Raw genomic sequence first — 12,945 nt, 5'->3', positions numbered from 1 at the left:
GGCACATTGTAAATTGTTATTGCTGGGAGTCTGAAGGCAAGACAGAGCCCCAGACCACTGCCCACAATTATGGCACGCCAAATTCACAAAAATTAGCTAAACATAGTTTCACAGTCGATAAACTAGGTTTATCGACTGTTAGCTATAGTTTACGGATCATAAACTATAGTTACCGACGTTAATTTATATTTCACACCTGTAAACTATAGTTAACGCGATTATCTATGGTTCACATCTGTAAACTATAGTTAACACTGAAAACAATCATTTGCGGTTGTTAAACATAGTTTATCTGATAAATAGGGTTTTATGATCAGTAAACTACGGTTTACAAATCTAAAGCACACCAAATTCACATAAATTAGCAAAATATAGTTTCACAGTCGATAAACTAGGTTTATCGGCTGTTAACTATAGTTTACGGATCCGAAACTATAGTTACCGACGTTAATCTATATTTCAGATCTGTAAACTATAGTTTACGAATGCAAATCTATGTTTTTCTGTCTGGAAATACACGTTAACAATAGATTTTGCTGATAAATATAGATTCACATCTGTAAACTATAGTTTACATTCGTAAAATATAGTTTAGAGTTGATAAATATAGTTTCACGATTGTGAAACTATATTTATCAGATACAATTTGCATTCGTGAACTATAGTTTAGAGTTTTTAATCATAGTTTCACATTGGTGAAACTATATTTATCAGATAAACTATGTTTAACAATCGCAAATGATTAATTGTTTTCAGTGTTAACTATAGTTAACAGATGTGAAACATAGATTACCGCGTTAACTATAGTTTACAGACGTGAAATATAGATTAACGTCATTAACTATATAGTTTTTGATCCGTAAACTATAGTTAACAGTCGATAAACCTAGTTTATCGACTGTGAAACTATGTTTAGCTCATTTTTGTGAATTTGTCTGATAAATGTGATTTCACGATTTGTGAAACTATAATTAACAACTCTTAACTATAGTTTACGATTGTAAATTATAATTAACAATTGTGAATATATATTTATCAGCAAAATCTATTGTTAACGTTTTTTACAGATAGATAAACTATGATTATCATTCGTAAACTATAGTTTACATTCGTGAAATATAGTTCCACAGATGTAAACTATAGTTAAAGAATCGTTAACTATAGTTTAGGATCCGTAAACTATAGTTAACAGCTGATAAACCTAGTTTATCGACTGTGAAACTATGTTTAGCTCATTTTTGTGAATTTGGCGTGCCATACGCAATTGGCATCCCACTAACCTCAAATCCGCCCCTCTGAGATTTTTGACGTAATAATGGCACTTAAAGTAACTAAATTCCCCAAAAATGCAAAGCCATGTCCTAATTAAAGTTGCAATACACACTGATTTTGAATCCCTCTCTTAAGCTCTGATATCTTGTATCGTGCCCTGGTATAAATAAAGTAACTACTGTAACAATGCCCCTTGAGATAAGGATTTTTCTGGATTTTTAACTATATATATACTACATTCAAATTCAAGATTTTTACCAGTTGCAATTTTTAATGACATTGGGAATAACATTTTTAACCGATCCAAAGACAATGATTACTAATAGTACATTAAATGGTACTGATGATTATGGTGATATTCAATTAAAAAACGTGAGAGTCTGACTCTTTATTTATATATCTGTTAATGAATAAATATTAATCCTTAGGGAGAATATGTTTTACTTCTATGTTAAGAATAAGATTGTCAATTCATACGGAAAAATAAGATGAAGAAATTATTGTAATATCACTGGATAATGAACTAATAAAAAGCTGGACCTGAAAGAGTGTGGAGAACTTAGAATCGTATTTTTATCTTGTGTTGTATTTATGCTTATCTTGCTGACAGAATAGGTGTCAAAGAATGAGTTTCTAAGGTCTTTCATCTGCTTATAAAATTATACTTTCTGGGGTGCCCCAAGGGTTTGTGCTTGGGCCTTACTTGTTTTTGTTATATGTACAAAAACCAATATTGCCAATAACATATCATATAAAATTCGATTACAGTAATATACTTGTACATAAATTAAGAATTTTGGTGTTGAATTTAAACTTCACACATTCATATCATTGTGATATATCCCCGTTGTAAAGAATCTATGTTATCTTAGAAGATGATCTTTGGCTTTTAAGTCATACTGGTCGTTCTATTTCCAATATTTCTGACAAATAAGTTGTTTGATGTATTCCTTTCTTTTTTCATTGTCCGGGTGTACTTTCCTTCTCTAGAGTCTGCGCATCGGATCCACTCACATGCCGAGTACTGCCCGGGGCCATAAAAGTTAGACGAGCTCAATTTTGATCTCAGTCTCACTTTTCCACCATATATTTCTTTTGTAAAAGTGAGACTGAGATCAAATGTGAACTCGACTAACTTTTATGGCCCCGGGGACTGGTCTTGGGGCATAGCACCTAGAAGAGCTCACTTTTGATCACAGTCTCACTTTTACACAAGGAGTATATGGTGTTTAGTTTGAGACGTCATCTCAGTTGTTAGTGCTTGCAGGTTTCCCCGCAGATCTTACTGGCTGGTCTATGCCTTTGACATTTTAGGCCGTATGCATGAGGCGCTGTTTTTGTCAAGGTTGTCATTTGTCAAATCCTTCTACATGTATGTAACCGTCCGGTTTTATCTTTTTCCACAACTAAGATAGAAACACAAATACAAAGCATGGTACATACATGTATATAGACTTTATCCATAGAAATGATCTATATAAACCAGTGAAAACTTTAACATAGAGTCCCATAGTTACTCGTATATAGTAAAACAAAGTTAATGTCTTAGACAAGCGAAATTCAATCGTTGCCTCCACAAAGCAATGAATAACTGCTCTATCCATAAAAACACCCCTGCAGAAACCAATGAATACCCTAGAATGGATGTCAAATGAAAATCAAATATAAATCGATTGACAATCTACTGATACACGGATTTTTTAAAAAAAATTCATATCATAAAATATTTTTAAGAAAATAAGTTTTGGGGGTTAATTTAGGAAGTGCCGTTCTAACTTTTATTACATGGTATTTAATATTCATGAATTAGTATTCTTTTCCCTTTTTTGTTTTCAATGATGAAATAAATTGTTGGTACTCTTTTTATGTTGCTTCCTCCAAATTGATGTTATATAGATGATGTCAATTAACATGGCCACGTAATGTATACCAAATTTCATCATACTCGTTTTTACTTCATTTCTACCTGTGTCACATCAAGATCAAGGCTCTGAATGACCAAAAACGCACCACCTGAAATTAAAACACCAATTCATAGCATTTCGTTCATGTAACTTACAACCATTTTTTAAATCAAAACTATAAAACTAGCATTTCACTGCGAAACCCAACCGTTTTAGATGATTGCAGTTCAGCTTTCGTTGCTGAACTTTCACATGGAAGGAAACTGTATTCTTTTTAATCGACAGAAGCACGCTAAGTTTGGGAGCTTCAATCACTTATACAATGAAAAGGATATGAAGCAGCACACAAACTCTATTAAATTGGAGTCTTTACATTTGTGAGGGTATTTCTGTGTGAGCCATACCAGACTCCTGGGTTCCCTGTAGCTGTCTTTCCAGTCCCTGTATCGGTCTTTCCATAAATGTAAATGGCTGCAAATTACTTATAATATTGTTAATAACTGCAATTTAGTTGCAATTTAGTTCAAATATTGTAACATGATACTCACTTTAAAACACGAACTGTTAAATACAGTTAGACATAGGGACTAAATTTAATTCGCGGTCAGAGTGACAAATCGTTCATACTAGTATTACATTGATAACCGGAGGAATGTGGAATTAGCCGCGCTACTTAAAAGGGGGATTAATCATTATACTAAAAAATAAGAACCAAAGTCCTTCAATGAATATCCAACAGAAACTGACAGAATAGAGGTCAGACCTATGCTCATACTTATAGAGTATCGTGTGTCGATTGAGCACTCGAGTTAATGGTTAATCCAAATGTTTGAATTTCTGTCTGTGTTTCTCGCTGACTTTTATTCTATGATGTGTTTGCAAACCATTCAGCGACTTCTTTCATTCACATCCAACTAGTCACTGAGCTTTGCAGATTGTAACACACAACAAACAAACAAAGACTAACACAGAAGCCACCCCCTGTAATACAGTTTGGTATTCAGAGTTCGTAGATTCATTGAAAAGTTGGGGGTAAACAGACTGCCCGTAAAGCCTGTCGCCAGAGAACCAACGGCCAAACAAAACCTGTGCGGGAAAGTTGGTTATTTCTGTTGGAAATTCATTTCATTCATACAAAGTTCACATTCACCCGTCAAAATCAACTCTAAACAGTTTAAGACGTACACTTACAGTTATGAAAACCCTAAAAAAATTACATTTCATTATTTACAAGTGTAATTTACTTGAACATATTTGTCCAACAATGCATGCATGACGACATTGCAAAGGTTTGTTGTTCAACATGTCAACAATGCTCTGAACGTTTCTACAGTGTATTTGATTGACATGTTTCGGCAATAAGTAAACTGATATGCTTGTTTTCTTATAAAGATCAATTTCTGTTTGTGAAGCGAAACGAAGCCGAACTTTCACTGACCGGCGATTGCGTGCCCGACACTTCTAAAAAAGTAGACCTGTCGATATCTGCTATTGTTTCAGGCAACCTGCCTGTGGAGAAATTACCTTCCTCTGTTCCATTTAACTAACACCTTTGTTGCGTTGAGAAATATTTAAAAAATTGTTTACAAAATCTCCTAAAAGAAAGAAAATAGTCATTGAAGCAGACAAATTGAAAGCTATCTGTTACATGACCACGCGACTCCAATGCAAGCATACAACGTCCTGAAAACACACAGAATAAATGTTAATGTAACCGCTGTATGTGGTCCCCTTCCATTCATAGGAACGGCCAAGTCAACTGGATATATTTGCGCTTTAGTAATCGGCATTGTGTAATGGATAGTGCGAGTGCATTGTTCATTAATCCCGGCTTCTTTTCTTGATCGTTTTCCACTTGTCCAAACACGGTACTTCTTACCAATAAGAATAGTGGTATTAAGGAGATTAGGAAATACTTATCGCAAGTATTCGAATAATTTTGTAAAATTATGTTTTGAAAGGATAAACGGGTTAAATATACAATGTATGTAGTATGGAGCCCATCTCCTCGTGGCTACTGTTGACAGTATCTCCGTGCAGTGGGGGTAAGTTTGTCGTCCTTTAAATTATTGATTTGTTTGGTGGGGACACAATGGCTCCCCCGTCTGTTTATCAAAGTACGGAATTTACATTTCATTTCTATATCAGTTTTAATCCTGGTTTCCCCTATGTAATTTAATTATAGTTCACAGAGAGCCTATGTACATAACATGGCATTCAATAGACCGAGAATGCCCTGTGTAGCCAGCAATTTCAACGAATTAACCCCCTGGTTTTAGCAGGGTCGCTACTTTCTCAGATGCAATTATCACCTTGACCAAATTATTCGTTGAACTTAAATATCTGTTCTTCCTTCTGACAGGTTGGAGGGAGCCATACTGAAAATGTTTTATTTTCTCCCAGATGATTTCCAGTGGTGCGATGTTAAGCCTATGAAATAAGAAAGATGGACGTTCCATGGAGAAACACCACTATGTCCCATAGTTTGGACTTTCTTCACGACAGTGATATTGATTTAGAAAGTTCACTTCCTCTTTATCTTGAAGAACAACAGATTCGCAGGAGAGTGATATACACGGGGAGAAAAAACAAGTCCACTTCGGACGAATTCACCGCAGTGCAGGAATTAAGTACGGACGAATCAAGTCCAGGGGTATTGAAAATATTTGGCGACAAAATCCTTCCTGGAGTGGAGTATAAAAGTGTGCTCGCCTCCAAGAGGTCTACTGCCAGCGAGCTCGTGAAGCAGGCATTGGAGCGCTATGGTCTGCCCCCTTCCAATCACACACAGTTTGTTCTTTGTGATGTCGTGGGGACGTGTCTCTCCAGCGAATCTTCCCCAGAGGGCACTGAAATCATCAAAAGAAATACTAGTTCTTCAAAATGGCGGAGAGTGTGTTCTCGCGTTATATCCGAATACGACCGCCCACTTCTTCTTCAGAACTACTGGAAACCAGGGGATGGTCACAGCAGAAGATACGAGCTCCGCATGAAGTCTGAGTTTTCTACGATTCCGTCTGAGGACGACACACTTGGATTAAATGAGAATGCTCGACGAATCTCGATGTCCAAACTCAGGCGTGGAGCTATCCCGGCTTCCATCACGTGGCATGAACGGAAAATGGAAAAGTTCGCAGACGAACTTAATTTAGACGGAACCTTATCACGAATCAAATCACCCTGGATGGCTAAGAAGAATGACTGTGATAAAGTGCTCAATGGTCTAAATGTTGAAACCTCTAATAACCGCTTGAACTGTACAAGCCTGACAAAAAGCCATCCCAGCAAGTCAGAAGATACAGACCCAACACATGCCCCCACTAACCGCCCCTTCTTACTGACTGTAAGAGGATACAACCCTAATAAAGACCCCTTGTTCCATGTGTTTCATTCTAGGACAACTAACGTGTGCAATACAAAGAATAACAGTCCCAACTGTATCAGGTTATGTGCCCCTGATATTCAGACACGACACTGTCACCTGCATCTACGGAGGCTGACGTCATCAGACAACCGGGTTCCGGGTTACAACTACTGCTTGGAGGTGGAGTGTGTGGCTCCGTCAAACATCAGAGTTAACGGTTATCCCGTCAGTTTAAGGACTTCTGTCCAATGTGGGGATATATTATCAATAGGGAGATACTATGTGTTCGTATTCAAGGATCTCACGGCGGGGATGGATTTGCCAACTGACATGCCATGGCTAGGAATGGTCGATTCTAACTGTAATTTGACCGAAGATAACCATTATCACTCAAAATATCCTCATAAACAAAACATTGTTCATGTTCCTCCACTGATGATAAACCAGATAGCAGACGATTCTGTCTCTGTATCTACAGCAGAGTCATCTGGCGAGTCCGTGGGAGAGCGCTTCCGGTTTGCCTATGCACGCGACAAAGAGGAAGAGGTTGTCAAGGCAATTGCCGCCGTGATACGTCAGAATTCTGTGGACTTTTCATTGGCTCCAGCCTTTTTATACAGTATGTGCGTGGAGTATGCTTGCCACCAGACGGACCGACACAGCGTCAGGAACCTACTGCTGAGGATACTTGTCGTTACCAGAGAGAACGTGGCGGTGATTACTTTAAACTACTCGTTAATTTTATCAAATCAGTGTGTCTTGTCTTGTACCCCCCCCCCCCACCCCCTTTTTTCTTACATCGAGAAAAATATGCTAAAAAACTTTAAAAATAAAATTATTATAAACAATATGAGCTGCAATATTCTTGTCGGTGGATTTTTTTTTTATCGCGAAATTGTAATTTATTATGGTTGATACACCTGTTTGCTATATTTTTTTTCGTTTGATAATTAACAATATTTTCTTTTAATTTTTGTGCAGAATTATCACAATAGCAGATTTTTGTAGCAAAATAAAAATCTAAAAAATGCAGCATATATTGCTAAATATACCGTTAGAATAAAATTATTTGAAATCATATCTACATTGTCTAATCTCCAAATACATTCTGGTATTTATTTGAGCCCTCAATAACACAGGTGTTAGCTATAATTAATAAATCTAACGAAGTTGTTCTTTTCATATACAGGAGCTGTCTAAAGCCTTACAAAACAACAAATTCAATTGGTAAGATTCTCTTCTCACTAAAATTTCGACTTGATAAGGCTGAGTAAACTAACTTTTTCATTGTTAAAACGTATGCTCTATTTTAGAGCGTGACTCTGTCTTTTTCGGAGATTTAATATCCTTATCATACTCCGTAATTCCCAGGACTTCCAACGATTACAAAGCAAGGTCAACTCTCAGTATTAATCAAGATCAGTAAAAAATTGAATATTTGAATGTCATTGATTGTTACCATAGAATAGATATTGTTGGTGAAACGTTGATGAAAAATTCCTCCATCTTAACCTAGCTGAAGAGTAGTTAGTCATCGTTACAAAATTTATAGTTGTACACTGCCTTAGAATTAATTTTTTGGAGATTAAAGAGGACATTTGGGAGTTTAGAGTAGTCCTAATCAAAATTAAAAGCCTTGACCATATTTGGAAAGAGAGAAACTTATATGGCCATCGCTGCAAATACGATCAGTTTTGATTAGATTATTATATTTATTTACGTTTTTGCTTCAGCGGCTTAATCAAAAGTAAGAAGCACGTGACTCTTGGAGAAGATTACCTCAGGTCCTTGATAAGATGGATGTCTAACTGTGTACAACTCATTTTGTACCTGAGGGGACAGTCCTCCAAGGCCCGGGCGGGAGGCAGGGGCAGACTGGACGACGACACACAAGGGGCGTTCCACGAGCTGGCCTCGGGTCTAGAGGAAATCGTCGTCTTCTGTTTCCAACAGACAGTCTACACTATCACAAAAGTACGTAAGAGATGCAATCTCGTGGTTACTACTGTAAACAGGGTTATTTTCGCCCCGTCTAATTTTCGCCCTTCTCTACACTTGCAAATAGTTCGCCACGTCTTGAATTCGCCCAGACACAGTTGTGTTTAAGGAGAGATATAAAATTGAGATATTGGAAATCGTCCCGCGTCTTAATTTTGCTCGCTGACAACTATTGTGAAAGAGACGAAAACAAAAACGGGGCAATTCTCTGAATTTTAAAACTTTAATGTAACACGTTTATATATTTACTTAACAAACGGTCTATACTATTACAAAAGGTATGCTAGAGATGCAACTGCATGGTAACTGCAGTACATGCATGTATATGTTTACATATTCACCAAAACAATAAAATCCTCAGTCTTTATTCATACAAAGTAACTGTCGTTGTTTTAGGCGTTATACATTTTGTTGCCTGCTGTGTTGGACAGTAATCCGTTCTCAGAGAGTCACGGCACGGAGAAGCGAGGAGGAGTGTGGAAAATCGCCATGGTCCTTGACGTCATAAATCAAATGACCAATGGCCAACAGCTACACACGGAAGTCACAAAACAGTTGTTCATGTACATATTCTTCTTTTGCAGTACGTCTGTTTTCAACAGACTCTTCTTAAAGGGTATGTTTTAAAGCAAATACGAAGTAGTCTGTATTCTAAAAATTTGACTTCAGTCAAACACAAGCTGTTGATTTATTATAAAAAAAAACCCAGAGAATTCAAAGTCGGTGTTCTTTGTTTGGTTTTAAGATGCTGGACCGATTTACTACAACTGGACAGCGGGTGTGAGGATCCGTGCTAATCTTGGGGAGCTGGAAGACTGGGCCACAAGTAACGGCTTGGATGAAGAATTTGGACAACTCTTTGAGAAACTTCTCACTGCCGCAGAGCTACTGTCAACTTCAAAGTCCTTACTACTGAAGGTATATCAACATCTCTGATAAGCATGCTAATGATTTGTTGGAGAAAAGACTTGCTTAATCTTTTTACTCAAATACAACTCATTGATACTTTGTTAAAATATCTGCATCGATAATTTACTATACGGGTATGAATTATCATGTTTGTAAAGAAGTCAAGCAAGTTTGTTTCGGTTTGTAGAACGACTGGATGACCATGAGGATAAACTACCAGCCTCTAAATGAGGCTCAGCTACATCGCCTACTGCAAGGATACAACCTTGGGGGAAGGTCGCCGCCATATTGCTGGTTACCCCCGCCAGAAGATCGCCACCAAGCGATGCAAGATGGTACAGGCTTCCTTAAGATCAAAATGATATACTGCTAGTACACTGTACTATTATAATGGATATATGAGCTTAAAAGAAATCACTGCTTTACTACTCTTGCAGAGGATATTCTGTTGGAGATGTCAGGGCACCCGCCATTTTTGTTTCCCCAAGACTGCGGTGTTATAGACCTTGCTCACCCACCGGACGACAAAGAGTTCTGGACTCACTTCAAAAAGCTCTACTCTCAATATGGCGTGGCCGAAGGTTTGTTGCCATTTCTATAGATTCCTTGTTTGTCTTGATCCGTTCACATTGATGATTCGTGATATTCTATAACACTTTCACGTTTTGTCTTTATTCTATAGATGACAGCGACATTGCATCTAACGCTTCTTATACGCCTCGATTTACGGGAAGTTTTCCAAAAGTGGAGCTTCAGAAGTCGTTCTTTAGTCAGCCGATTATCAAGCCAAGGAACACCGGAAATAAAGCTTCTCCACGTCGAGTACAATTTGCGCCTACTAACATTGAGAGCGACATGGAAGGCCATGTAGATTTAAAGAGTTCTAGCAGCCACCACCATCAACCTAATGCTAGTACATCGAGTGATTCTGTTTTGGTACGCGGCAGTGTTCTCAGAGCCTCTGGAAGTTCCAACCCAAGATCCGTGTCCTTGAATGATTCGGCTGACAAACGGTTGGATGAACTAATTACTAATGGTCTCACGAACGGCGCACCTGTCCCTGTGAAGGGGGACGTCCAAAATATACGGTGTCTGAGTCCTCCCCCGCCGCTCCCTCCCCGCCAGGGCCGAGAACAAACGCACAACGCCACCTCAGACCCGCTGGCCAAGCGAACTGCCGACAACAGCCACGTATCCAGTACATCCTCATGTTCATCGGAGCAAAACGAGAGTTCTAGAATACAGATTAGCTTTAGCGACGAGATTCATGCGCCGTCTGAACATGTTATTGAAGATGATGATGATGATGAAAGTGACGACGATGATGATGATGGTGGAGGGGAATACGTCTTCCCAAAAGAGTTGTTGGTGAACCTGAACAAACAGATACTGGACACTCAACAGAAGCACAGACTGTCCACCCGACAGCAGAACAGTCCCACCTCCCCCCAGGACGATGTGTGTAAGTAGGTCATAGAACAGTACTCCTTCTCTCACCCCCACCCCAGGACGATGTGTATAAACTTGTAGGTCATTGAACAGTACCCCCCTCTCACCCCACCCCATGACAATGTGTGTAAGTAGGTCATGGAACAATACTCCTTCTCTCACCCCAACCCAGGACGATGTGTATAAATAGGTCATTGAACAGTACCCCTTCTCTCACTCCCACCCAAGGACGATGTGTGTAAGTAGGTCATTGAACAGTACCCCCTCTCTCACCCCCACCCCAGGACGATGTGTGTAAGTAGGTCATTGAACAGTACCCCTTCTCTCACTCCCACCCAAGGACGATGTGTGTAAGTAGATTATAATGAAATCCAGCATCCATCGTTTTGGATGATGGTAACTGCTACAAAGGTTTTGTCCCAGAGAAGTCTGCTACGAGTCATGGTGTTCTTGAAACAACAATAACCACTGATCAACTTTAGTGGGCATTGTAATTTTTATCTTTATGACTGGATGTTTATATCAAGTTTTATTTGCGTTTTGTGAAGAATAGAGATAATTAATTAAATAGATACAGCATCAATATAATGAACAAGATGGTCGTCCTTCTATGACTATAACCCAAACGACTATGCTACAATTTGTAGCATGCGTTCATCAGAATTACTAGTAGTCCTTAATCACTTCTTACTGTAATTTTTTTAAATGCTAGTGGTATGTACTAATCACTGATAGAAATTGGTCATTCATTTGGATTAAAAAAAAAAGAGAATAAGAAATAGAACGGTGTGACTGTCTGTTCTTAGTTTTGCTCATTTCCTAAAACCTTGTGGAATATGTTTTAGGGTTGGGTTTGTCCTAACGATCTTGCCATACAAGAACATGTAGCCAACATAATCACAAAGAACAGTTTATTTTTGTTTTCTCTTCCAGTTACCGAAGCCAGTGATCACTTGGGCGTATCCCCTCGCTCCACCAGTAACCCAGTGTTTGCTGTCAGTATAGCCAAAGGGAGCAATGGATTAGGGCTGGGGCTTATCGATGGGTTGGTGAGTATCTAAAAATCAAGGAACGACCGGAAGTTGGGGAGTTTCTTTTATAACTCTTTATTTTGCAATATTTTTAAAAGAAAAAAATACAAATGACCAGTGGAGCAACATAACAATGGACTCTTTGTTTAATTCAACAAACTACCCCTTCTTCTTTCACCTCAAATAAATAAAAAAGATGCAGACAAGAAGTGAATTGACACATCTCGTCGATTTTTTTTATCTTTCAGTACACCCCTCTTCGTATGGCGGGGATCTATATAAGAAAGATTTTGGCGGGAAGTCCAGCGGAGGAACTGGGACAGATTTCAGTTGGAGATCGTTTGCTTTGTGTGAATGGGAAGAGTATTGTTGGAGCAGACTACCAAAGGTAAGTTAAGCACACCATATGCAATTAAATGAATTTTTAAACTGATAAATTTTTGTAGTTTATATGTTAAAAAAATCATTTTTGAAATATTTCAATGTGGTTTTTTTGTAACATTTCAGTGCTATGAGACTTATACGAGCATCTGGGGAAAATCTTACTCTACTGATAGCAAAAGGGAATGATGCTATTGCTGCCAAAGTGTCTTCGACCAGTTGCTGATGTTCTGACATTAATTTTTGTGATATACGTACTTTACATGTTTGTGATGGAGTTCGCGGGTCTTCCTCGGTGATATTTACAGTATTTTATATGACATATTCAGGTTAATTTAGTATTACCGGTAATCAGCTACCTCCTATTATGTAAAAATCCAAACACCTCTTTGTTAAAATTGGTCGGCATTTACCAGCGACGATGACTGAAAAGATCTGAGAAAATATTAAAAAGAAATATTATATATACAGAAATAAGATTTCACCGAAATCTCGTGAAAATGCATGGTATTGTACAACAATTCAATAAAAGAATGAAAGCAATTGTAATAAAATTGTAGCTCTTCAGATAATTTTTTATTTTGTTTCATCTGTTACGTTAGCGTCGATGAAAGCAATGGGCGTATAATTATAAATA

The 12,945-nt window shown here is 38.0% G+C and overlaps 1 protein-coding gene across 1 annotated transcript; it reads left to right on the top strand.

Annotated features, from left to right (window-relative positions):
- Positions 1-3,990: 3,990 nt before the first annotated feature.
- On the top strand, positions 3,991-12,898 carry LOC128168089 (ras-associating and dilute domain-containing protein-like). The gene is made up of 12 exons (XM_052834181.1): positions 3,991-5,221; positions 5,539-7,254; positions 7,730-7,767; positions 8,274-8,514; positions 8,935-9,154; positions 9,284-9,456; positions 9,635-9,782; positions 9,885-10,028; positions 10,130-10,909; positions 11,830-11,945; positions 12,176-12,315; positions 12,435-12,898. The coding sequence occupies exons 2-12, from the start codon at positions 5,623-5,625 to the stop codon at positions 12,532-12,534; spliced, it is 3,732 nt and encodes a 1,243-aa protein (XP_052690141.1). The 5' UTR covers positions 3,991-5,221; positions 5,539-5,622; the 3' UTR covers positions 12,535-12,898.
- The last annotated feature ends 47 nt before the right edge of the window (positions 12,899-12,945 follow it).

This window comes from Crassostrea angulata, chromosome 10, assembly GCF_025612915.1.
Source record: "Crassostrea angulata isolate pt1a10 chromosome 10, ASM2561291v2, whole genome shotgun sequence".
Classification (NCBI taxonomy): Eukaryota; Metazoa; Mollusca; class Bivalvia; order Ostreida; family Ostreidae; genus Magallana; species Magallana angulata.
The sequence above is the reverse complement of the archived record's forward strand: the minus strand, read 5'-3'. Positions and strand labels throughout refer to the sequence as shown.

What these genes read in the sequence shown, in the direction of transcription:
- LOC128168089 (XM_052834181.1), top strand. Translation starts at nt 5,623, where the DNA reads ATGGACGTTCCATGGAGAAACACCACTATGTCCCATAGTTTGGACTTT. An exon ending in CAAAACAACAAATTCAATTG is followed by an intron (nt 7,768 to 8,273) that starts GTAAGATTCTCT and finishes TTTTTGCTTCAG; the next exon opens with CGGCTTAATCAAAAGTAAGA. An exon ending in CTCCCCCCAGGACGATGTGT is followed by an intron (nt 10,910 to 11,829) that starts GTAAGTAGGTCA and finishes TTTCTCTTCCAG; the next exon opens with TTACCGAAGCCAGTGATCAC.